This window comes from Varanus komodoensis, unplaced genomic scaffold, assembly GCF_004798865.1.
Source record: "Varanus komodoensis strain SLA01 unplaced genomic scaffold, ASM479886v1 scaffold52, whole genome shotgun sequence".
NCBI lineage: Eukaryota > Metazoa > Chordata > Lepidosauria > Squamata > Varanidae > Varanus > Varanus komodoensis.
In genome coordinates this window covers 4,081,209-4,106,860 of record NW_025336114.1, presented here as the reverse complement: position 1 = coordinate 4,106,860, position 25,652 = coordinate 4,081,209, and the positions used below count along the sequence as shown (strand labels likewise).

At 39.3% G+C, this 25,652-nt stretch overlaps 1 protein-coding gene across 2 annotated transcripts in view; it reads right to left on the bottom strand.

Moving 5' to 3' along the window:
- Nucleotides 1-22,451, bottom strand: part of LOC123031937 (ubiquinol-cytochrome-c reductase complex assembly factor 1) — a 44,762-nt gene extending 22,311 nt beyond the window's left edge. For both annotated transcript variants that reach the window (XM_044447449.1, XM_044447450.1), the window contains exons 1-6: nucleotides 22,375-22,451; nucleotides 18,648-18,752; nucleotides 17,428-17,532; nucleotides 11,272-11,379; nucleotides 6,812-6,884; nucleotides 4,928-4,985 (exon numbers count right to left, since the gene is read on the bottom strand). In XM_044447449.1, coding sequence (XP_044303384.1) covers nucleotides 4,928-4,985; nucleotides 6,812-6,884; nucleotides 11,272-11,379; nucleotides 17,428-17,532; nucleotides 18,648-18,752; nucleotides 22,375-22,398 — 473 coding nt within the window. In that variant the 5' untranslated portion in view covers nucleotides 22,399-22,451. The remainder of the gene's footprint in view (nucleotides 1-4,927; nucleotides 4,986-6,811; nucleotides 6,885-11,271; nucleotides 11,380-17,427; nucleotides 17,533-18,647; nucleotides 18,753-22,374) is intronic.
- Nucleotides 22,452-25,652: the final 3,201 nt, after the last annotated feature.

The window sequence follows — 25,652 nt, the reverse complement described above, 5'->3', positions numbered from 1 at the left end:
AAACATTTTCTTATCTAAACAGCATAAATTTGCAAGCATCCAAAGGTATTATTAGGTCTCAATGAGACATAAAAAGGAGTCACACCCATTTTTCCATTGGCTTTTTAGATGTGTGACGATGAATAAGCCTGTGTATAAGTATGAAGTTTGCACAGTGGATTTGGTGTCAAACAATGGCTTTGCTTGCATCCTACACCCACTTAGCTGAGAGTAAGCACCATTAATTCAATAGAACTTAATGCCAAATATATAGGTATAGGACTGTACTGTTAGATGTGTAAGTCCACACAAAATCTGTAGCACATTAGTCACAATGGCCGGTACAGAAAACACATCCCCTCACCAAGCTGCAGCCTTCAGGGAGATTAAAAACCACAGTAAAGATTACTGTTTGGTACATCTTTCCATTTAGTAACTCTTTAAAAAATGGAAATAGCATCAGTAGGTGAGAGGGCTGTTAATTATTCAAACTGTGACAGGCATGGAGAGAAATATACTCCCTTGCTCCTCTGCTACAGTTGAGGAAAATCCTCCTTATGCATAGCTGAATTTAATGGTAGGTCTAGCTTGTCCCTCAGATACCTTTGGTTCCTAACACATCTGCCTGAAGCAAATTAATATACACATTGCCAGGTATGTGTCCAAAACAAACAAATTATACTTACTCAAAGGTGAGTCTGTTCAACCACTTCTCAACTATCTCTTCAACTAGTGGCAATGATGTATAAAAAACAAGTTTAACTTTGGGTTTTTAGCAACCATGAAGCAGCTGAAACTCCCCTGAGAACTACTACAGCTGTTCTTTCCTCTGTTTTGTATTTATGGCAAGGGTACGCAAATAAGAGGACAGCACGGTAAAACTGACTGAGCGAGCACTGATCTGCCTCAGGTTGGCATCTTCAGTCTTTGATGAAAGCACAATCTCAGTTGGAAATAAAGAAGTAATTACACGAATGGCTAGGCTGATACCACGTTTGAACTTTGTAATTAGCTGCAAGGATGCCAGAAATACTTGGAATACATTCAACATTTACTACAGCAACAGGTACTGTTACTTTCAACAGCTGTGATGACTATCTACAACTAACAATTCTGCTATTTCTAACAGCTGCAATTAACAATAATTCAATACTGGGTAAAATCAATAACACAAATTACCATATTCTTATGGTATGGGTATAGTGCCTCTAGTTATTTCCTTTTCATTCTAGGCCCATTTCAACAAACTGCTTAGGAGCTTTTTAGAGGGTACTGTGACCTCTGAATTCTCTTAGCATATCACAATTACTCACAAAAAGAGGATTTCAATTTTCCAGATTTAGCAATGCACCACAAGGCCCATTTGCCATCTTACATTCAACTATGGCCAATGCCAAAAAACCACATACTTTCGCACTGCTCCATTTATTGGCATGTCTGGAGTCTCACATTACAGCCCCATTCAGTGGTTGGAAGGTACTAAGCTAGATGCATGAAGGCATCAGCAGATCACCCTCACACTATTCAAGTGACAACAGAAACCTAGTATGCTTTGTATAACAATAAATTAGATCAGAAATGTATGCCTATGCAAGTCTTAATCTCTAGTGCATCTCAGACCTCAGAATTGCAAATAGACTATTTCTTTGGCATGCCTGGACAAAATGCTACCTATTTCACATTTAATTGGTTTTTCTGATCTGAAAATTAACTCCTATACTTCTCCCTGGTATCAGCCAAATAGCAACACCTGCAATTGAGGCTCACTTTGAGCATGCAGTTTTCAGTACATCGAAGCTTGCTGACATTTGAAGTGAGCAATCCTAGAGTATGGATTCTTAGGCGAGAGACAGTGCTCTGACCCTGGCACTTGGACTGAAGTGCCAATCTTAGTTCCCTCTCACGGGCACCGCAGCAGGAATCACAACATATAAAATAACAACAATGAAAGGCCTTCTGTGTGCACTCAGGACTTCCTTTTAATTTTTTTCTCCTTGCTTCTTCTTTCATACATGTGCTTTCCCCTCTGGTTTTGCCACATAAAGAATCATGCCAGCTCTCCAAGGTCAGGGAAACAATCCTTGAAGAGTGGTAAAAGGAGCATTCTAATGGAAGGAGATGGGAGGAGACTGGAGAGGCCAGGAAATGAGTTATACTAAAGCCTTTCCAGTCTCCTTCCTGCCCCCTCTGAAATATTCCAGCTAGATGACAAAAAAGCCTGTCCAGTGATATGGGAAGAAAGGGAAACAAAGATCCACCACTTGCTCTTTCTGTTTTGCACAGGATGACAGTAAACTTTTGAGTTCAGGAGCTGAGCTTGGGTAGCACAGTAGGATTGCACCCTAAATGACATCATGTACCTGCCCATGTTTTCCCCAATCTACTGTCGTTCTCTATAAGCAGTAACATAATTAAGTTAAACAAGGCAGTCTGCAACAGATAACTTTAGCAATAAAACTTGAGACAAAAATGAGCGACTGTTTTAGCAACCAGACATTCAGTGACCCTGGATCAGAGGATAGTCATTTCCAGTGCAGCCATTCAAGCTATACCGGAAAAACAATATTTGTGCCGTAAGGTGGAGGAACGGTTCTTGGTACATATCATGAAGGAGTGTTTCCAAACAGAAAAGTGCTGCTTTAGAGATAATGCAGTCTTGGGGGAGTTTGGTGGTTTTTGTTTAAAATGAAGATTAACATATATGCAATCTAATTTCTCAAGAGGCAAATTTTACAGTACAAACCTGTATACTTATATAATCTACCAAGCAGATTATAAAGCAGTGTGAAAACAACTTGAAAACAGTGCAGTGATTACTAGACGCTAACATGGGTTTCTCAAGAACAAATCCTGCCAGACTAATCTAATTTCATTTTTTGATTGGGTAACTTCCCTGATAGACTGTAGGAATGCTGTGGACATAATGTATCTTGACTTCAGCAAAGCTTTTGACAAACTCCCCCCCCCCCGATATCTTAATTAGCAAACTAGCTAAAAGTGGGCTAGATGGAACAACTTCAAGTGAATCCACAGTTAGCTACAGAACTGGATTCAAAGAGTATTCATCAAATGGCATGTTCTCAAACTGGGGAGAGGTAACCCTATGGGGAACCATAGGGTTCAGTCCTGGGCTCAGAGTTCATCAAAATTTTTATTCATGATTGGGATGGGGAAGTTCCAGGAACCCTTATCAGATGACACAAAACTGGGTGGGATACCTAATACCCTAAAAGACAGAAACAAATTCAAAGCTGTCTTGGGTTGGAGCACTGGGCTGAAAACAAGAGAATAAAATTCAACAGAGACAAACGGCAAGTTCTGCACCTAGTTAAAAAGAAACCAAATGCATTGTTACAAGTTGGGGAATACTTGGCTCAACAATACTGCAGGTGAGAAGTATCTTGGAATAGTTGTAGGTCACAAGCTGAATATGAGTCAACAATGGGATGTGGCTGCACAAAAGGCATATACTATTTTAGGCTGCATTAATAGAAGTATTACTATTATCTATACTATACAAGTATTCTATTATCACTTCCAAATCACATCAAGTACTCATTCCCCTTTATTCAGTACTCATCTGGAGTACTGCATCCAGTTCTGGGCACCAAAGTTTAAGAAAGATGCAGGCAAGCTGGAAAGCACTCAGAGGAGGGCAACAAGGACGATCCAGGGAACCAAGGTCTGTGAGGAGAGATTGAAAGAACTGGGCATGTTTAGCCTCAAGAAGACTGAGGGGAGATACGATAGTACTCTACAAGTACTTGAAAGGCTGTCACAAAGAGGAAGGACAAGATCTCTTCCTGATCATCCCAGAGTACAGGACATGGGCTCAAGTTACAGGAAGTCTGATTCTGGCTAGATATGAGGAAAAGTTTCCTGACTGTTAGAGCTGTACAGCAATGGAACGTATTACCTGGTGAGGTTGTGGGATCTCGCACATTAGAGGCATTCAAGATGCAACTGGACAGTCACTTGAGAGGGATGGTTTAACTTGGGGAATCCTGCAATGAGGCAGGGGTTGGACCTGATGGCCCTCTGGTCCCTTCCAACTCTACTATTCTATGATTTTATTTAAAGTGCTCCCAAAAGGAACCCCCAATGATAGTGCATATTACATGCACTCAGAAGATTCATGTACAGTTGTTCTTTCAGATGTCTTACTGCCTGAACGTCTGTTATAAACTAATACACACATTATCAAAATAAAGTTTACAATACATTTTTGAACCCTGAAGTAATTAATAGGAGAAGACTAGAAAAAAAGGGAAAGAACAAAGTACAAGTGTTCACATAGTCATATGATTATTCTTGGTTCAGTGACATCTTTTAGTATCTAGATTGGTAGGCTGAAACCTTGCTTGAGCTTCCTGCAAGGCAGGCAATTGGAAAAACAATTTCCTTCCTTCTGCATCACTTTTATATCACTTTAACCTTTTCAAACATGTAACTTTAGAAAAAAAATAGTTTTTGCCTAATTATTTTTCTTGGCTAGTTATTTAACAAATGCAAGGAAAACTCACTTTCTGAGGTGTTAAATATTCTACATGCAACCAACCCAATATTCACTTAATCTGTAGGTACATTTTAGAGGTGCAAATGTAAATGTCAATGGTATAATTTGTTAAAGGCTCCTGACAACCAGCAAGTAAAATCACCACAAGTTCTCACAATTCAAACCACTTTTACGTAAATGTGAGCTTTTCCTAAAACAGCTAAAAAGAGAGTTTTCCATTTAGGCTGAATGAAGCTTTTAGAGATACTCCTAGCCATGTCTTTTCCACTACTAGACTTTAGAAACTACTACAAATACTAGTCTTCTTTGACCTTGGTTTTTTTAAAAGGTGCTCCAAAATTCAATATGATCAAGTCCAATGACAGTCTCCTCATTTACCTGGTACAAATGTTGAAGCATGAAGAAAGTGACGTTTTTAGGAGTTTTACTTACCAGACATGAAGCTGAGCTACTAAAAACCAAGAGTTCAACGTGTCAGGCATCTGAAATGCTTTAAAAAAATGGAATTGTAAACATTTTTAATTGTAAACATATTTATGTTATTACTGTCATTTCTAATTTAAATACATTAACTGACAGGAGTCATACTCTCCCTGCCACCATGTACAAGCAGAAAGGCTTCCTGGGCACATTACATACTGGGGACAGAGAGGCATGATTTCTTTTACTCATAGCCCTGACACATCATGAGTCCTGTAACATCAATATCAGTTCAGCTTATTTCACAGAATCATAGAGTTGGAAGAGTCCTTGAAGATAATCTAATCCATTGGCCACACATATAAGAAATCAATATTGCTTACTGCCTAGTATTAATGCAATAGTTCTGCAGGACTCCACCATATCCCCCATGTTTTAAATCTACATGAAACCATTTAATGAAACATTTGGAGATTTGGGATGAAGTGCCATTAGTACACTGGTACACCTAGGTCTACTTCTCCTTTACATCAGGTTCAGGTGAGGCAGTTAAAGTGCTGTACTAGTGCTACAGTCAGTAATAAACCTGGTAATTTCAAGCGCAAGCCCGAAAAGACAGGTAAGTTCAGTTAATGGGTAGTTCATTTGAAAAAGGAAATTTATACAATCTGTCCTTGAGAAAGTTGTCCTCCCTTCAAAGAATGAATCTTATAACATGGGGGTGTTTACAGTTTCAGCACTGTCACTGAAGGGTCCACTGGTTAAGGCTAATCTCCCAAGTTGCAACTCTTCCTGGATAGAGATAGTTTGGCCACTCTTATTCAGAATACCCTTTCTAGCCTAATACATTCTCCTAATTCCCAGAGTCCTGAAGGTTAAACAAGCCCTGCTAGAGGGAGAAACAACCCTCAAAAAACAACAAGAGCATGAGGGTTATTTCTCTCTCCAGCAAACCTTGCTACTCAGGTAGGTAATAGGGTTGACAACATGCCAAGCAGCACCCAGGCAGGTAATTAGGCAAAAGCTCATTTAATCCTCAGTGACCATGTGAATCAGCTCAATGTGTTATACTACTTTTTTAAGACTTCTCAGGAACTTCTGTTTGTGCAGAACACAATTACTGGCCTAAAACTAGGGCTCCCTATAATGACATATATTGAGGGTTCTTAAATAACTGCAGTAACTGCTAGTTCATTTCCAAAGATGTTTCAAACTGTGGGTAATCATGTATACTAACTTAGGAAAGCAAAGCTATGGTCTCTGGGAGAGGATCCCAGAGACAAGGGTTACTCATAATATCTTCCTGAGGTTGGAGGGTGAGAGTGAACCTTTCCTTTCCTTTCCTTTCCTTTCCTTTCCTTTCCTTTCCTTTCCTTTCCATGTCACCAAAGGTTTCTAGGCAGTTTACCAAGATTTAAAATTTTGAAAATTCAGTATCATGAAACTATTACACACAAACTATTTACATACAGATACAGATATTTATCTAGCAAACATGAAGTTCTGATTCCACTCAGTGTTTGAATACTTCACATATTGTAAGATAGTTGGGCAACAAGTTACAGGAATGGCAATAGGACAGGGAATTCAGCGTATGAGTTTTATAAGTGAGGACTAATGTTTGCATACTTGGTGAGATTTTTAAAGAAACTGTTGATTGGATATGAATAACCTCTTTCTTCTCCTTTTCAATATGCAGTATGGGAGGGGTATATCATACTTCCTCACTGAAGGTAAGAATGAGTAGTCAAATATCCTAAATGTAGATATACACACAGGAGAAAAAGAGTAAGAATTTAGAGCTAAACCCAGCATTTCCTGGCCCTTTTACTTCTGTGATCATCTAGGATTCAGGATATTAAGGAAGGATATGGGAAGGAGAAAAAGAAAACTTACTGTTAAAGAATTCTTCATAGTCTGTTTTTTCCACACAACATGTGTACATGCGCAGTGCTGCTATTTTAATTTTCTGGAGAGGAAAAATGATTACTTTTAATATTCTAAGTAATGTTATGCCACTATTTTTTATCAGTCACAAAAACTTCTGCAATCAAAACTATGTTCTTAGAGGCTGCAACTTAATACATCACAATTCCCTCTTGAAGGCACACAACTTGGTGAAGAGGGTTGAAAGTGTTAGAGAAGCTGAGAACAAGGCCAGACTCTCTCCTCAGAAGGATCAACCAAGATGGAATAGTCAAAGTAAGGATACCAGACTAAGATGCATCCACTGTCTTCAGCAATAACAGCCACATCAGCAGAAGAAATGAGGCAGAGAAACTTCTGAAGGGCAGTTACTGGGCAGCAGTAGCAGCAGCTGAAAGCAAAACTGGTGAAGGTTCTTTTACAGACAATGGCAGAGATGCTCAAGCTAACTCTGGTAGGTACTGCACAGGAGAAGGCAATGGTGAACTACTGCTTACCTTGAAAACCCTATGATGAAACAATCCAAAAGGAAACAAGAGATAGTGTCAGAATATGAGACTCTCAGGTCAGAAGGCACTCAACCAGTTACTAAGGAAGAGCAAAGGACAAGTACGAATAGTGCTGTCACTAAGGATACAACTAGATTAAGGCTAAAAGGAAGTCAAGTGGCTAACATGCACAGAGATGAAAGGAAAGCCCAATGCTGCAAAACACATACAACTGGAACATGGAATGTGAGAAGTATGAATCAAGGCAGACTCAAAGCTGTAAAGCAAGAAGTAGAATGGGTAAACATCACAGTATCTAGTGTGAGCAAACTATAGTAAACTAGAATGAGACATTTTCAGTCAGACAAACCTAAGTGTTTCACTCCAGAAATGACAAGCTCAGAAGAAATGGAGTGGCTGTAATACTGAGGCAAGATGTGGCAAGGGAGTAAGGGGCTGTAATCCAAAATCTGACCTAATTATATCAATCAGAACTCTTGAAAAATCTATCAACATAACCATCACAAGTCAATGCTCCAACAACAGAAGCTGAAGAACAGGAAATAATCCTAGGTTACTGGAATGCTATAGTTGGAAACAAAGTAGAATCCAATGTTGTGGACCTAGGGATAAGAAATGAAGCAGGAGAATGACTCATAGAATTCTGTAAAACCAGTAATCTGATGACTGCAAATACAGATTTCCAGCAACAGATGAGAGGACTGTATACATGAACTTCCCCAGACGGCCAAAACAGAAATCAAATGGATTGTGCACTCTATCTTATTTCTGTACTGTCGCACAGCTGAAGCTCTCTGGAACTTGAAACAGTAAACAGTGAAACAGTATTTTCACTGTCCAAACAAGACCAAGAGTAGATTGTGGTGATGACATATACTCATGATGAAAAAGATCATTAACAGAAACACAGTGCTAAAGCACTCTTTAAATGCCAGAAGACAATTAAAGTAGCTAAAGAGAAACAGAAAGCCTGAATTGATGGCAGAAGAAAGACTCAAAATTGCAAAGGATAGGCAAGAAGCAAAAGCCAAATGTGACAGAAATAAGATTAGAATCCTAAGTGCAGCTTTTCCATAACTATCACATACAGACTAAAAGAAATATTACAATAGTCAGCACAAAGAAATAGGTGAGAACAGCAAAAGAGGATAAAAGTGACCTCTTCCAGAAAATCCAAGGAAAATTCTAAGCTATATTAGGAATACTGAAAGAAAAACAGAACATAATATATGACCAGGATAAAATAAAGAGAAGGTGGAAGCGATATATAAAAGAATTGTACAGAATAAATGAAAGTATGACAGACTCCTTCAAAGAGGAATCCTATGAGGAAGAGCCTGCAATATTAGAAAGTGAAGTGAAAGCTGCCCTGAAAGTGCTTAGAAGGACTAAAGTACCCAGAAGGACTAAAGCATCCAGAGAAGATAGGATACCAATAGAACCATTCTAAGCTGCAGAGACTGAATTGATTCAAATCCTAAAAAGAGCACACCAACAAATATGGAAAACAAGCCAATGGCCAACAGGCTGAAAACATTCAATACAAAGATGATGCAGAAGAGTGCAGCAACCATATGACCATTACACTAATTTTCCATGCAAGCGAAGAGATGTTCAAGGTATTGCAACAAAGAGTATTTCCCTATATGGTGCAAGAAATGCCTGGCATTCAAGTTTATTTATTTTTTTATTTGATTTGATTTGATTTTATTAAAACAAGTTGAATTCCAAAAAGGAAGAGGCGCTCAAATATTTGTTGGCTACTGGAGCACACCCAAGAATGTCAAAAGAACAGCCTACACTTGACAGACTATAGCAAAGCCTTTGACTAATGGATCACAAGAAGTGATGAACGGTCCTGAAAGAAACAGGTGTGCCTCAGCACTTGATTGTCCTGATGTGTATGTAACCTGTACCATGAATGAGAAGCTACTGTGGGGGCAGAATATGAAGGTGCAGAATCGCTTCCTACAGGAAAAGGCATCAGACAATGGTGTATTTTATCCCTCATCTGTTTAAATTGTATGCATAAGGAAAACTAGAATTGGAGGAAGAGGATCAGAAAGGTGGAGTGAACATTTGCAGAAGACACACCAATAATTTAAGATATGCAGATCATACCATATTACTGGCAGGAAGCAGCAGTGCACTGCAATGACTTCTGATGAAAGGAGAAAAAAGGAAGTACATAAGCAGGACTGCAGCTGAATATTAAGAAAACAAAAATCATGGCTACAGAAGGATTACAGAACTTTACTATTGATTATGAAGAAATTGTGAAGGATTTTGTATACCTTGGCTTAGTCATCAATTCAAAGGGAAACTGCAGCCAAAAAATTAAAAAATGACAGAGACTTGGAAGGGAAGCAATGAAGACATTAGAAAAGATCATCAAATGCAAGGATGTTTCACTGGAGACCAAGGCCAAGTTCATCTACACTATTGTATTCCTAATCACTATGTACTGGTGTGAAAGCTGGACAGTGTAGAAAGCCAACAGGAAGAAAATGGATGTGTTCAAAACATTGTGCTGGAGGACAGCTTTCAGAATACCCTTGACAGACAGAAGGATGGACAAGTGAGTCCTAGATCAAATAAATACAGAGCTTTCCCTAGAAGCAAAAATGAGACCATAATACTTGGGTCACATCATAAGAAGCCAAAACTCCTTGGAGAAGGCAATCATACTAGGGAGAGTCAAAGGCAGAAGACAAAAAGGAAGATCTACTATGGGATTGCTCAAATCCATGAAAGAAGTCACAGACCTGAATGTAGAAGAGCTGAGCAGGGATGTCATGGATAGGACATTTTAGAGGGCTTTCATTCATAGGGTCACCGTAAGTCAGAAATGACTTGACAGCACATAACAACTGGATGGAGCTTCAAATTAGTCAAGGATGGGAAAGATTATATGAGATGATTCCCCAACCTAATTCCCTTCAGATATTTAGAACTTTAGATCCTATTCCTCCTGATCACTTCCATGCTGCCTGGAGCTCACAGGAGTTGAAGTCCAAAGCATCCAAACTATCAAGTTGAGGAAGGCTGCTATAGGAGGTCTTCTGACCACCTTCTGAATCACTTAGGTATCTACAGCAAGAGTGGACAAATAACACAAATGAGTTTTCCCCTTGCTTTCAATTAATTGCATCTTATACAACAGGAGAGGGCAACTGCCCCTTATAATTAGCAATGCTGGCTGGGAATAATGGGAGGTGTAGAATAAAACATAAAAAATTGATGATGCAACTTCAGTAAATACACACACAATGAAAAAAATTAAGCAACTGCTATATCTAGACCTCAGCTCTGCTCCCTACCTAATCACTCTACAGAACTAGTTTAGCAAACAGACATTTAGCAGATGACATTCTCAAAAACACTTTTCTTTCAATGGTGTTTTGAGCAAATTATTTATTGTGTTTATAAGAATGTCTGTTTAATAGATTTTATGTTTATGATGTAATTTTATTAATTTGGCCTCTCTTATCCCAGAGTAAATTAATTTTCAGAGACTGTAAGCTCACTGGGAGCAGAATTATTCCATTTAGCAAAATTTCTATAAGATACTCTGGGCTGAGTAGAATAGGAAAGTTGTTTTTTTTTTTAACCAAATGTTTAGTAATGCCACCAGAAGATGTGGACAGAGTATCCAGTATCCACCCATGCATACCCAAGCTTGTAGTTGTTTTGATCTCAAAGTGCTACAATCATATGCAACTGAACTGCAATTGCATGCATGCCTAGCTGGGAGTAAGTTCTGCTGAATTAGTTTAGTAGTGACTAGGCATGTGTAAGACTGTGCTATAACGGACATTAAACAGCTCCTTGTAAGCAAGAGTTAGAACTAGTTTATGTCAATGGTCTCCCCCAATTTAGAGCAAATGAAAAGCAACAAGTCTACTATGAGGAAATATTTACCCATTTCTTATATTTCAATGGTCCTGTGAAACCCATTGCTTCTATTATTCTAGTGAATGCGCCAACTTTCTCTTCTGATGGCTGCGGGGAATCTTTGGCTGTAAACAACTACAAACAAAAACAAAGGTAAGTTACAGGAACCACATCTTAATACCCAGGTTTCTGCAAGTTAAACTCAACTCTATGGGCTGTTTCACACATTTTTCTAGATTGGCTGTACTTTCCCCCCTTTCTCTTCCCAAAGTTGGGCAAGATACAGCGATTATGCCTTACTGAAATACATGCATAATACTTGACCAGAGCATACAAATATGAAATCTGATGTATACAGACCATGCAGTCGGGACGCATCTTTTTTAGAGTTTATGTATACTCTGTTCAAGTGCATGCATGTATACCCTATTCAGATGTTACAATTATGCATAGACCTGCACCAGTCTTAAAGATGGAATAAGGTCCATCTAATGGAAATGGAAGACTCAGTCTCACTCCTTCACTGCATGTAGGGAAAAATCAGGGAAAGCTTTATTGAACTGAAACAGCAAAAGAGTGTATTCTGACATCTTTAGCTTTTAATTATTCTTAAGCCTTCAAGAATAATATGAAATACCAATGAAAATGGGAGGCTATCAAAAGTTAAGAACATAGCTTGCCACAATTAACTCTCCATTCAGATAGGTGGTTAAACAAATCAAAGAAAGAAGAAAAGCTACCTGGACAATTTTTGTTTCAAAAGAACTTCTAAAGTAAATCACATACAAGCAATGAGTCCCATTCCTGTTCGGCTCTATTAATATAGCGGGCCTGGTTTTCCACTCTAATTAATCAGCTAGTTTATATCTGCTCAGGCTAGAGGCAGCCAACATATAGTTGGCAACTTCAAGGGAGAGAGAGAAAATCACAGAAGATGCATGCAGTATGAATAAGAGAATCTCTCAAATACATGGCTCAACATATCAATAAATTTAAGTCAGTTTTGTGATTGCGGTTTAAATCTATTATCATAAGTCTGAAATGAGCAAGAAGGCTTTACTTGTACAGTTCTTTACATGGTTATTCATACTGTTTGAAAGGCAAGCATTTTAAGTTATCATTATGTTATCTACTAATAAGAGTATACCAGTACTTTATAATTCAGAACTAGGTTCATTTTGCATGTATGCGTTTTAATAGGGTTTGACAGTTTATATCAGGAATAGGCAACTTTGGAGGATCTGGGGCTCATTTGGCCTATTCTGTGACAGTCTCCACCACCATTTTGGCGAGGCAGCAAGGAAAAATCAAATCTATGGTTGGTGGGAAATGTTAGTGACAGACCACTTCCATATAGTGAAAGGATAAAACGCAGTTTATTCCCAAGCTAAGTTTTACTCTTCTTGCATTCTGAAGAGGCTCTGTAACTCTAAACAGGTCAAATGTGGTTCCAGAAAAAGATAAATTTAACCTCTAAGAACAGTCTATAGCACTAGCACTGCATTCAAAAAAGAATGCTGTTCTTAAATTTGCCAGTATAGTAGGGGCCATGTATACTGTGCAGGAAGACTTGTCTATCCCAATTTACAGAAGGCTGTAAAAGCTCTCCTATAATGGGAGAATTGACTTTTGTATAAGCTGTAAACCATTCTGAACTATTCCCATCTCTAAAATGGAAAAATGTTTTAAAAACCAAAAAAATTCTTAAAAGCACAGAATATTCAGATAGACAAGAAAGGAAGAAACTAATTCCTTGCCACCCGTGGACAAATAGTTAAAGAATATGCAGCTAAGTTTACTTGATAATGCATTCTGCAATAAACAGATTTTTAAAAAGCATATGTACATAACTCCTTTAATAGCAAGCCTACTACAGTTTTAAATGATCAATGCTTGAATAATGGAGATCTTTAGTAGCCAAGACATCCCAATAGTCTGTTGGCCATTCAAGGTTAGTAGTTTCAGGGCTGCTATTTCAGAAAAAAAGTGAGGTAGTAGGAGAACATGGCATGACAAGATTCAGAAGGGCCCAATCGCCTACTTTGGGATATATTCAAGGTTAAACTGAAAAGAGCAATGTATATTAAAAGCATTTTTGCAATACCCCCGAAGGGGGGAGAGCCTAATGCAGGATAATCACGTCTTTTAAGTAGCAAATGCTGTATCTGGTTTGTATACATAGCACATAAGCCTATTTACTTACTCTTTAAACAGGAACAATCTATGCTGGAACAGCAGACTAACCAGGCACTCCTAAGGAATAATTACCTGTGGTCTAAAATCCTAAGACAGAAGAAATGAAACACTGTCCACCCCCGCTCTCCCCAAATGGTACTCCTAAACTGTTTCTAAAGTTGGAAGTATTTTGATAACTGTTTCTACTGTTATATATGTTAATGGACATACTGGACAAAAAGTTTCCAGTAATTTGAGCATTCCAGTAGCTCTCCTGCCACTGCAGAATATGTGGAGGACTGGTGCTGGCTAAAATGGTAATACAGCTGCCTGGAATGGCTGCTGTTCAAACCACTTACAAAGTATATATATGAAGTGCCCTGTCCCTGCCCATAGTGTTCCCTTTTGCTGCGAAGTTAGTCCATGGATGCATCTCTCTCTTGAAGAAGCCAAGTAGTCTTCAGCAGTCATCAAGGACACTGGCTGGATGGCCCCCACACTAGAGGGCTTCCTAATGAAGATCCAACAACAACAAAACAGCCCTTTAAAAATAATTAAACTGCAGCAGTAGCCTCTGCAATTAGGCATGTATCGCCTTTGTTTATTCCCCATAGCAATTTCTAATAAGCTGCATTTGTACATGTGAACTCTGCATAAGAAATGATACAGGAGCCATCAAATTGTACAAAGCTTCTTCTAAGTAGCTACCAAAATGGAGACCCACTTTCACTTTACCATTTAATTTTTGCTTCTGCAAAGAGAGCAGGCATCTGTGAAAAGACCTTTGTGTAATATTGGTCAAAAAAAACAAAGCCAGAAGCATGGGGAGCTAAAGAAACCCAAACTATGGGATTCACTAGCTGATATCTTTAAAAGGCTAATATATAAGCATCTGGACAAGTTCAACATTACTGTACATTAAACTATGAAGCCTCTGCTAATGTAACAGTTTGTTCATTTGAATTATACTTATGGTGTAATATGCCAGCCTCTTTTTGGTGACATGAAGTAATTTTGTCATCAATGTCTCGCATCACAGTTAAGAGAGGAAGCTGACACATCCAAAACAAATGTCTTTAAAGCTGTCTTGTGACATATGCTTTTGCTGAGGCTACTTTGTGCTTTCCAAATAGCGTTACCAGATTTTTTTTCTGTCTTGGCTATTCTTATTGTACACCTGTAAACAGCCACTTACATAACCTTTAGAGAGAAAGAATTCTAAGCAACCAGACATGAAAGACAGTCAGTGAGAGAATCTGCTCCTTCTCTCCAAGTGATAATTAGCAAAATGGTAACCATTTTGGTGGTCTAATATCATTTGAAGATTACCTTGCAAGGCTTTTGCATGACTTGTTTTGTACTTAGAGGGGTTCTGTAACATGTCATGATAGGTGGAAGGAATGGAGAAAGTCACTCCAAGTGTAGCTACTCCCTAACAGGCCAAAGGCACTGATATTGCTACTTCATGTACACAATCCTGGCAGCTTCCAGAGCAAGGATAGCCTGCTAATGCTCTGAAATACCACTCTTCCTAATGCTTTGAAATACAACTCTCACTGGCTGGAACTGATGGGAGTTATAGTCCAACAACATCAGGAAGGTACCAGGTTGTTTACCTTGGCTCCAGCACACAGTAGCCGCCACCAACAAAGGACTTAGTAGCCTAGGGATCTAATTTCCTCCTATTCTAAAGGAAAACCTGACTTTTGACAAGCCATTTCCTGAGCACTTGCACTTGGATGCTATGGTGGTTCCAACAATAATGCAGACATTTTGTGAGGAACAAAGGCAGGAGGAAGAAAGAATGTCTAATTTTTAAAGCAACTGTCCCATTGACAGGCACTGAGTTCTGAAGCTACAGTTTATCTACTGATTATGCACTTAGAGAGGGAAGTCAGGGTAGTCACCTCTCACACAATGGTTTTGCATGCCGTGGTAGTAGCGCTTATGTCCATACATGCCCTCTCACCCCTTGAGATCGGTGGCAGAGGCCCTTCTCCAGGAGCCCTCCGTGAAGGACATTAGGAGGGTGAGTACTCGGAGGAGGGCTTTCTCTGCGGTGGCGCCCAACCTATGGAATGCGCTCCCCAGAGAGGTCCGCCTGGCGCTGCCATTATTTGCTTTTCGGCCAAGACCTTTTTATTCAAATGTTATTTTAATTGTTGATTCTATTTATTGAGTTTAACAACTTTGGCCAGGATGTCTCCATGTGTATTTTATTGTATAAATTATATTTATTTATTTGTAAGCCATCCCGAGGCTTAGGCAAATGGGGCAGCATATAAGTTTGCTAAATAAATAAATAATAAATAGTAGACAGTTAGCTTGCCTTGGGAATGAGCACATGAGCATATACACTCAACAAACACGGAAGCCACTAACTGGGTTAAAGTTCTCCATACTATCACCTCAGTCAGGTTTATAGAGGAACTATTCCTAGGTTTCCATTATTGCCTGTAGGTCATTCTTTAGTCTATGCTGAAATCTTGCTATCCAAAGTTTTCAAGTAAGGTAGTATCAAATTATGATTCTTTTTGCAATCGTCCCTATTTATCTACATCTTTCATGAAACAAGGAAGAATGTCCAAGATTCAAGGGAGTGCCAGTTAAGTTTCTTTTAAAAAAGAAGACCTAGATTGGTTAAATGACTAAGACTTTCACTTGCCTCTACAATTTTTTGCTTTACATAGCTTGATGTGGTACAAAAAGCAATGTATACCCTTCCATTTTTCTTAGTGCTTTCTTGTCTATCACCAATGGAGTCTAGACAGGTTATCCATTAAGTATGAAAAATCAAATGGATAGATAAAATGCACTCTATGGCTGGTGGTGTCTGAGATATCACAGACTGTGGTAACCTGTATTTATTTTGACTATTAATGCGTTAAAGTCATGAAATGCCATTTTTATTCATTCATGTTAATGGCAAGACATGATTTTTGCTGTAGCTTTAATTCAATTATTGCTTTTAGTAATTCCCTATTAGTCACTTTTTCTTCTTGAGCCCCCATGCCATGCTCTCTTTTCTCTCAACACCACATTATCTGCTAAGACTTCCTTCTTGTTTCATTCTTCTTTTTCAGTGCCCCGTAGAACAGCCTCTTCTAGCTTTACTCCCTCACCTTCAGAAATATCACGTCTCACATTACCCAGAACATCCATTTTTCTCTCCGCATTCCATTATATTAACTGATTTTCCTTTAGTCATTTTGTTGTTGTTGTTATTCTGGTTATTTTCCAACTGATCTTACTGAGTATGGCATCAATAGTCCATTCACAAGTGGACCATGCCACACAGTTGATTATCACCAGCTGAAAGAACTAGAGCCATTTCTATTATATACCCTCTGAGTAAAACAGTATTCTCAAATTCCACCTGCAGTTGAATTTCCCAACAAAGAAGTGAGAAAGTAATAGCCAATGGGTATTCAGAATTCCTCAAGGAAACAAACATGATCCACAGGTCTTAGGTTGTGTTGGCCTGGTTCTGAATGCAGCGAATAAAGACCACAAAAACTGAAGCAATTTTCAGGGAAAACAAAGAATTGCTTAATATATGAGCCTATGAAATAGTAAAATAAATACCTGTTAGTATACCAGTTGCACTTCAGAAAGCTCTCAGCTGAAATTAGCAAGTTCATTTTCTACTTTTAAAAGTTACTGATATGTGCATTCTGATAGTGTTTTTAATTAAAAACTACAGTATAACAAGTGGCCACATGTCTAAAGTGCTAATTCACTCCTTAATATTTTGGCTAATGGTCATTGATTTTTTTCCTATGGTTTTATCTGTATCTTTATAACAGTCTGCCAGCTGCAAGCATCACTTTCTCAGTTTATGCTGAGATTCAGTGTTTTTCTTACATAATACGGTATTAAGGACTGCATGTTTAATTCAGCTGAAACCTGTTAATGACCCCAAAAATCTTAGTCCCCAATAGGATTACAGTCCTGGTCGAACATGGTCAAACATCATCATTGTAACACAAAACATCACTTTGTTCTCACCTTCTTTGTATGATGAAGTGTTCTATTGGACTGTTTTATTGTACCAGTGGTTTGTATTAATTCACAGCACACTCTGGTAAGTTGTGACCGACCATTCTTATGTTTCTGATAGGACAACAAAAAGGTTATCAGTGATAGTGTGAAAGTGCTAATACAAAAGGATAGTAGTGGATCATTAAGTTAAAACATGATTCAGGCACACCAATCACACACTGGTGTTATCCTGTGGTACAAGTTTAGATCAGAGAGCCCTGCAAGTCTCATACATATAAGCACAGCACCCATTTGCCTGGGGATAAAGAAAATTAACACAAATACACACGGCAATAGTTAAGATTACTTGGCCGCATAACAAACACTACAAGATCCTTTTCCATACACAAAGATGATGATCAGTATTTTCAGCTACTGATCCTTAACTTTTTCCTACAAATGTTTTCAGTGCTCAGTGTTTTTTCAGCTACGTTTCAGAACATTGTAAAAAAAAAAAAATCCTCCACAGCAGGCATCTAGATGAGCAGGCACAGCCATCACATTTCAGGATCTTTATACTTTCTGCTCAAGATTTACTTAAGTCACTCAATGGCAGATGGGGAACCTCAGTAAGCGATAACAAAGCTGTCTTCATGCTGAATTCAAGGAAACCTATCCAGAAAGTCCACTTTTAGGGAAATTTACAAAAAAGATCATCTGGGCAAAACTGAATAATCTGCACTTCTTAAGATCCTTTGAATCAAGATAGATTCTCTATATGTTTCAGTGCATTGTATCACCTGTGATATGTTTATTATTTACCTTTTTTCCAACTTCTGAACTTATATCAGACTTTTCAAAATCTTTGGACTCATGGTCTTAAACAATTGTTCAGCAGCCACACAGCTATCCAATAGGTTATTTATCTGACAATCCATTTTGCCAGATGCTGGTTTTGAATGGAAACCATGAAACAAAGGAAAGTAGCAAGCAAAAGAGAATATGTTGCTCCATCAATTGCACAGCCGGTCTTTAACATACTTGAAGGAACAATTCTGCATGGTGTATATACTTGGCCCTGAGGAATGATAAGGACTGATGCAACAAATGACATCCGGTTCAAATGTGTAAATGCATCAGTCATGGAAGACAGGCAGTGCAATTCTTTCAATGTTTCCAAAACACAGCTTAACCCCAAGATAAGTTTTGACAAGGTTCTCATTCTTGCAGCTGAAAAAATATCCTACCTGGAGAGTGCCATGGAGCATCCTGCCCCACTGTGGTTGAGCGAATGTATTTTGTATCAATCCGCTACATATTGCAATCCACCGAGGTACTCCAGCTGGGTGCTTCTAGAAAAAAGAAAGGAAATAAAGGAGAATATATACTAATAGGGATCTTGCTTTTTTAACTTCATATACCTCTCTCCCTGAATTTCATGTTTGAATCATTCAGTGAAAAGAGATGTGCTTCCATCTTTATGAATTTTGAATGTTCTTAGCAAGGTTCAAAAGTGTGACTTTTAGAATTTTTAACTGTAACCTAAATTATTTATTACATTACATGCCTATCCCACACTTTTCCCTCTTACAAGGAACCAAGAAAGCTTACAAGGTTCTCCTCCTTTTCATTTTCCATACAAAAACAACCCTGTGAGATAGGTTGAGAGTCAGCTACTGGCTCATAGTCACTCAATGAACTTCACAGATTAGTGAGAACTAGAACCCAGATCTCCTCAGTCCCAGTCCAACACTTTTAACCATTATACCACACTGGCTCTCATCCAATTATTAACTAACATCAAGTTAGTAACATTTCAAAGTTATAAGAGATAGAATGGGCATACAATGTTCACATTTTTTAAGTTTTTTGTTCACAAGTCTTCACTAATCTAATCTCAAAATATGCATTTCTTCTGCTGCTGAGTGATGCTTCACACATAACAATACTGAATATGGGTTGAGTATAGTTTGTCATTGAATTGTGAGTTGTCATTACATGCAAACACTGCACTATGACTTAACTATAGGCTGTTAACTACAAGCAAATCAGGAAGGGAATGCATGGTTTGTTGCAGGGATGTGAACTCCAAGTTGTTCAAGGTTAACAACTCATAGTTAAACCAGAATGCAGGGTTGATCCAGAAAAACCCATGGTTCAGGCAACAACCCACACATTCAGCAAAAACACAGAAACTTGGTTTCCATGTAACATGACTTATTTAAATCATGGTTTGTTGCTCTTGGGGGAAGCGGGTGGCACAGTGGTTTAAACCGCTGAGCCACTGGACTTGTCGATCAAAAGGTTGGCAGTTTGAATCTATGTGATAGGGTAATCTCCCATTGCTCTGTCCCAGCTCCTGCCAACATAGCAGTTCAAAAGCAGATAAATAGGTACCATTTTGGTGGGAAAGTAACAGTGTTCCGTGCACCTTGGCATTTAGTCATGCCAGCCACATGACCATGGAAACTGTCTGCAGACAAATGCTGCCTCCCTTGGCTAAGAAAATAAGCACTTCCCCCTACATTTGAACACAATTGGACTTAATGTCATGGGGAAACCTTTACCTTTGTTATTCTACCCAGTATTTATCTGGCGGATGATTAAATCAACCATAGCTTCTTTTTTTCAGATCCCAGACTGTATCCCTACTTTTTCACCCACTTTGTCCTTGAATTCCAACTACCTTTGTGGTACTGCAGTACTGACTTGTAAAGAGGTTAGCTTTTTTGACTGGTTTTTGCCACTGCCTCTGTAGTCCAACAAGCTAACCAATGTGTCAGGATCAGAGTCTGAGTGATCCTGCAAGTGCCTGTAGAATCAAGAACACTTATGCAGGTGCTTGCTGGGGACCAATTAAGCACTGCAGCTGGAGGTCCTGAAAACTAGCATAAAAGGCTTCATTGCACTACTACTCCTTGCCACAGCAACTTGAACTGTCCTGGGGACTCCCTTGTGCTCTGGTTTCCTTCATTGCCTTTCCTCTGGAGCTTGACCTTTGCATTACACTCTTGAATTGTGCAATCTTGAACTCTGTTTGGATCTCTCATCTTACTGGATTTTGACTCTGGGCTGTTAAACAAATGTGTTTTTTGCCTCTGGCCCTCTGAACCTGCTGCAAAACTCCACTCTCCACCCGAGTCCTGGTATCTTGACCATAGGTGCTTGCTGCCTATGCCTTGGACCTTATACAAAGAACAACTTATAGTTGTGGTTACACATGTAAACCCATGATATAAACAACCAGTGTTCACAACCCAATAAGCCATAGGGTTTCCCCCTTATGGTCGTTTGTGGTTAACAACCCATCATTAACTCTGCTTTGTACATAATAACCCATAACTCAACAAACCATGCTTAAGTCATGGTTTGCCATTATGTGAAACTGAAGTCAACTCATACTTCTGGTTGTTCCCACATGAAAACTATGTCACAGCTTTCAACTGGATACAAAAATGCTATTTTCATCTACACCTGTACACTTGTACAGATCACCACTGAAGCACCCACACAATGTATCATTTCTGTATCTGATATTATCCCAACTAAGCTATCCCATAGAAAGAAACTTCATCCTGAATTCATTTGTCATCAGGATAAGTTCACAAAGCTTACAGAAAGATTCTTCAGAGGTTCCTGGTTCTCTTAACATTAGAGGGACAAAGAAGCCTTATCAGAAGGGCAAGAAAATCAGCACAAAAGTATAAAATAGTAGTATTATCACAAAGGCTGCACAGTGATAAGAACCATATATGCTTTGGAAAGAAAAGCATCTGTACCAAAAGACCTTTTGGGATTCGGCACTACTATTGCTAAAAGCCTCTTTAGAGCTTGAGCCAAAATATCCTGCAGCAGAAAACTAAGTATGAAGGTTTAGCTACAATTACAAGGATACAAAAGTAAACAAGAAAAGGTGCCCATATGAAAAGACCCACTGTCATTAGTTATAATATTAGAAAACATGTACATGGAACATTCTACAGAATTGATAGAACTAAGTGAGGAAATGATAATTGGCTCCAGGTGACCCAGTTTTGCTAAATTATTCCTTGCCCCCAGGCATTGTGTGTCATGGCACATCTTGTTCGCTATTACTCTCTTATATAATTATATTACACATTACATAATCTGGGTAACACGGCTTAACATGAACACGCAGGCTAAATAAATCAACTTTCATATCTTTCCAACCTTTACAAACTAAAGGGGCTGTAAACAGAACATTACAATATGTAGTCATAAATTGCTACTAGTTTGCAAGCAGAAGGCAAGAAAAGCTAGATTCTAACCTCTTGTTCTATAGATTTAAGTAATACAAATATAGAGACCCAGTGAGACATCAACAAACTTTAAAAAATTGTAGCAGTCTTGGTGCATAAGAAATCTTCTGTAAGGAGTTCTGAGTCCTCCACCCTACTAATATTTTAAATAACAAAATGAAAATGTCAGCACTAATTTGTATGACAGCTCTAAATAAGTCACTTAAGATCTAATTAAACGACGGGGCAGTAGCCTGCAGTTCAACAGTTTAAGTTACTTTACAAACTGTTCAATGGTCTGGGAGATGCGGAGGGCTTGGTTTTAGCAAGAAGAGAAACTACTGTATTATTTCTCCATCAGCAAGGTCTGTTCCACCGCCAAAACGTCCAAGGGCAAAGATTGCGACAGCGACCCAAAAGTCCAGAGAGAGGGGGAGTTGCTCGGGAATGGCTTTCGCTTCCTCCCGGGTGCTTCCCACCACAAACCGAGCGGCAGGGTACAGGGACGACACCCCTTAGTACCAAGCCAACCCTGCTTTCTCCTTGACCGGCTCCGATTGTGAGCCTCCGCTCTAGCCTCTAGCCACAAAGCCTGACAAGGGAGGCGACTGGGAACGGGGCCGTCCGTCCCCTGGATCCTGCTCGCTGCAGTAACGGAACCAACCCGCTAACTGTACAAAAGCAGCACCCGGAGACGGTGGTCAACCCCACTTACCACGACTCTCACCAGCGCCGCCATAATTCTTCAAGGACGCGCGCTTCCGCTTCCGCGGAACATCAAAGTACTTCCGTTCTTTCGTCCTCCGCCGGGAAGTCCGAAAAGGTCCTTTGCGAGTCAGAGAGTTTTGCCCTGGTGGAGTGAGGGCCGTGGGGAGCGTTGTAGGGCTTCCCTCGCAGATGTCTGGCAGCCGAGATCGTGTCTTGCGGGCGCCTCCGTGCGCGGTTGGAACCGCACGGGGAGCAAGCGTGAGGCTGGGGCGAGCACGCCGTGCGTGTTTGTGGGGATGGTAGGAGACGGTCGGTTTCCTTAGGGAGAGGTTTTTGCGGGAGGAAGGAAGGGGTCTTCTTCTGTTCTTGGGCTTCTTGAACTTGTTCTTGGTGCCTACCTCGATAGCCCCGCAACACGTAATACTCATAAGGAGGTCGATGCCTTCAAGAATGTGCAGAGTGTATCTTTTTTTCCACCAGTCAGTAAACACGACCCAGGTCTCTCCCGTCTGGGGTAGGCCGGCTGGGCCTAGACTCAGCTAAGTTGGCACTTTTGGTTTTGTTGTGTTTTTGGGTGCTGTGCTCTTAACAGCAGAATTAGTTCAAGACATTTGCTTGAAGATGGCACACCTCCCTCATTCTAAAAGCAACTAGACTGGCAGCGCTTCAGTATTGAGTGTAGACATCCAATGTATAGAACAGGTTATGTGACACACACCAATCTGTTATCCAACACCTCACTGATGCACCAGTACCTGTAGCCGCATTCTGCCTAATGATAGGACAGCCCTACTTAGCATCCCAACTCAGAGATAGTTACCAGGTGAGGCGTTTTCTTCTACTTATCCAGAAAAAAACTTCACATCCTCATGCTGCTGTTCAAGACATGGAGGATGAGGGTTAAAGTAATCTAGCAGCCATAGGATTGCACCAACATCATGGAAATAATAGCTCCACTCTACTCTGCACTAGCCAGACTTCATCTCAAATAATGGTCCATTCTGGACACCACAGTTTAAGAAGGATTCAGACAAATTGGAATGTGTTTAGAGAAGGGCAGCAAAGATAATCAGCAGACTAGAAAGTTATGAGGAAAGACTGAAGGAACTTGGTATGTTGGCCTTGACAACAGAAGACTGGGGGATAAGATAGTGTTTTTCAAGTACCTAAGAGTTGCCACACAGAAGAGAACTGCAATCTATTCTTTATCATCCAAGACTGTGTGACATAAAACAATGGGCTTAAATTACAGAAGGACTAATTTTGGCTGAACATCACGAAAAACTGCCTAATGGTCAGAGCAGTCAAACAATGGGACCAGCTGCTTAGTGGGGGTCTTTATCTCTGGAAGCATTCAAGCAAAGACTGGACAGCCACCTGTCAGGAATGCATAAAATGGATTCCAGCTCTAGTAAGGGGGCTGGCCCTTTCCAACTCTGCTATGAAATGGAACACATTTGGTTGTGCAGACATAGTTACTATAACTACAAAATATTTCCATGTACCCTGTCTTCCTACCAAAAATAACATTCAGGGTGTCTTACCATAACTAATCAAACTTGAGGAAAACAACAATAAGCAAATACATCACAAAAACAAGGTAAAAATAGAATCTTATATAAAAATGACATTTTTTGTTCTGTTGACTAGAGCCCTGTATCTTTTCAATACCTAGCACCACACCTAATGTTATCACCAAATGCTCCTCTGAAGGTGGTGTTCTTGAGGGAAGAGCCCCACCAGAATATCTTAACCAGACAGGTTCTATGTGAGAAGGCCGTCTTTCAGAGATTCAGGTTCCAAGCCATTTAGGGTTTTATAGGTCATAAACCAGGACTTTGAATTCTACTTGGAAAAAAACTGGTAGCCAATGAAACTGCTGTAACAAGGGGCCAGGTGCTCATAGTAGCAGCCTCAGTCAATAGTCTGATTGTACCATTCTGGAACAGATCAAAATTTCTGAATAGTTTTTTGAAGGAAGCACCACATTGTTGTTCAGTTGCAAAGTGATGTCTGACTTCGCAACCCTATGGGCAACATTCCTCCAGGTTCTCCTAGTAAAACAGTACAGTTCTGGATTCTCCTCAAAAATGTAAACTGACTTAAAGTTAATAAGGTGAGAATATTTTGGGAGAACAAGTCATATGAAAGCTATTCTATATAAGAACAGCAGTATAAGCAACATATAAGTGCAAAGAAAAAGCAAATGAATAGATCACAATTCCCTAGAACCTCTTACACTTTCCACCTCTCCCCCACATCTGCATTTTCTCCTGACACTTGCTCTTATTTTCCAATCCTAACTGGTCTCTCCCATCTAAGATTAATTATGGAAGATTACAATTCAAGGGTGCTTCCAGATGGAGGGCCCCTAGTGTTACCACTGGAAAGGTATTGTGCAATTACTCCGTATTTTCCTTCACAAACGATGGAAGAAGTAGTGAGAACATGAGAGGGTCGCAAGTGAAATGTCACATTGCGTTGGCTTCCTAGAAAATTCCATGGAGAAGGAAGATTAGGGAGCCATTAAAATCTTATCTGAAAGAAACACCATGCTCTATTTGTCTTGACTATATTACCTCAGGCATAGCTCAGTCTACTTAGAAGATTTCTCCATCTATGAATTTGTGATGCTACTTGAATTATCATTCCCTCCCTTTGCAGACTCTTCCTGGTTGAACATTTCATGCCTTGAGTAGTACAAATGTTTGTGAACATTCCATGACATTATACCAACTTATTCAGTAGTTACTGCCAGATGTTTTTTGAAAAGAAAAGAAAATGAATGTATAATTTTTAAAAATTACAATATATTTGAATGTATCAGTATATGTATGAAATGTATATGAGTTTATATGAAAATAAACATTTCTAAGAACTATACATAAACTTCAAAAAGTTTCATTTTCAGGCTATTACAAGAATATACACTTATTGCAATCCTAATTAATACAGTTAGTGGATTTAATGTATTTGATACCACAAGCACATCCATAAGTGCAACTTCTATGATCTAGTGGTTTGGTTTTACTTGTGGTCTACCCTCTTGAGGACAACTGCAGATCATGAAAGTTGCAGAGTGCTTTGGGGGTTTAAGCATGTTTTACTGATAGTTGCTTTGTTTTTATTTGCTATAATGCTTTCCGCTATGCAGTTGTGCCTTGTTGCTTGTTCTGTGATCTCAGTTCTAGTTTGTGGCTTCTCCACAAGCTAGTTATTGATCATTCAATTGCTACACTGGACAAGACTGCACTTTCTGCCAATCCAGTCTGCTTTTATACTGTT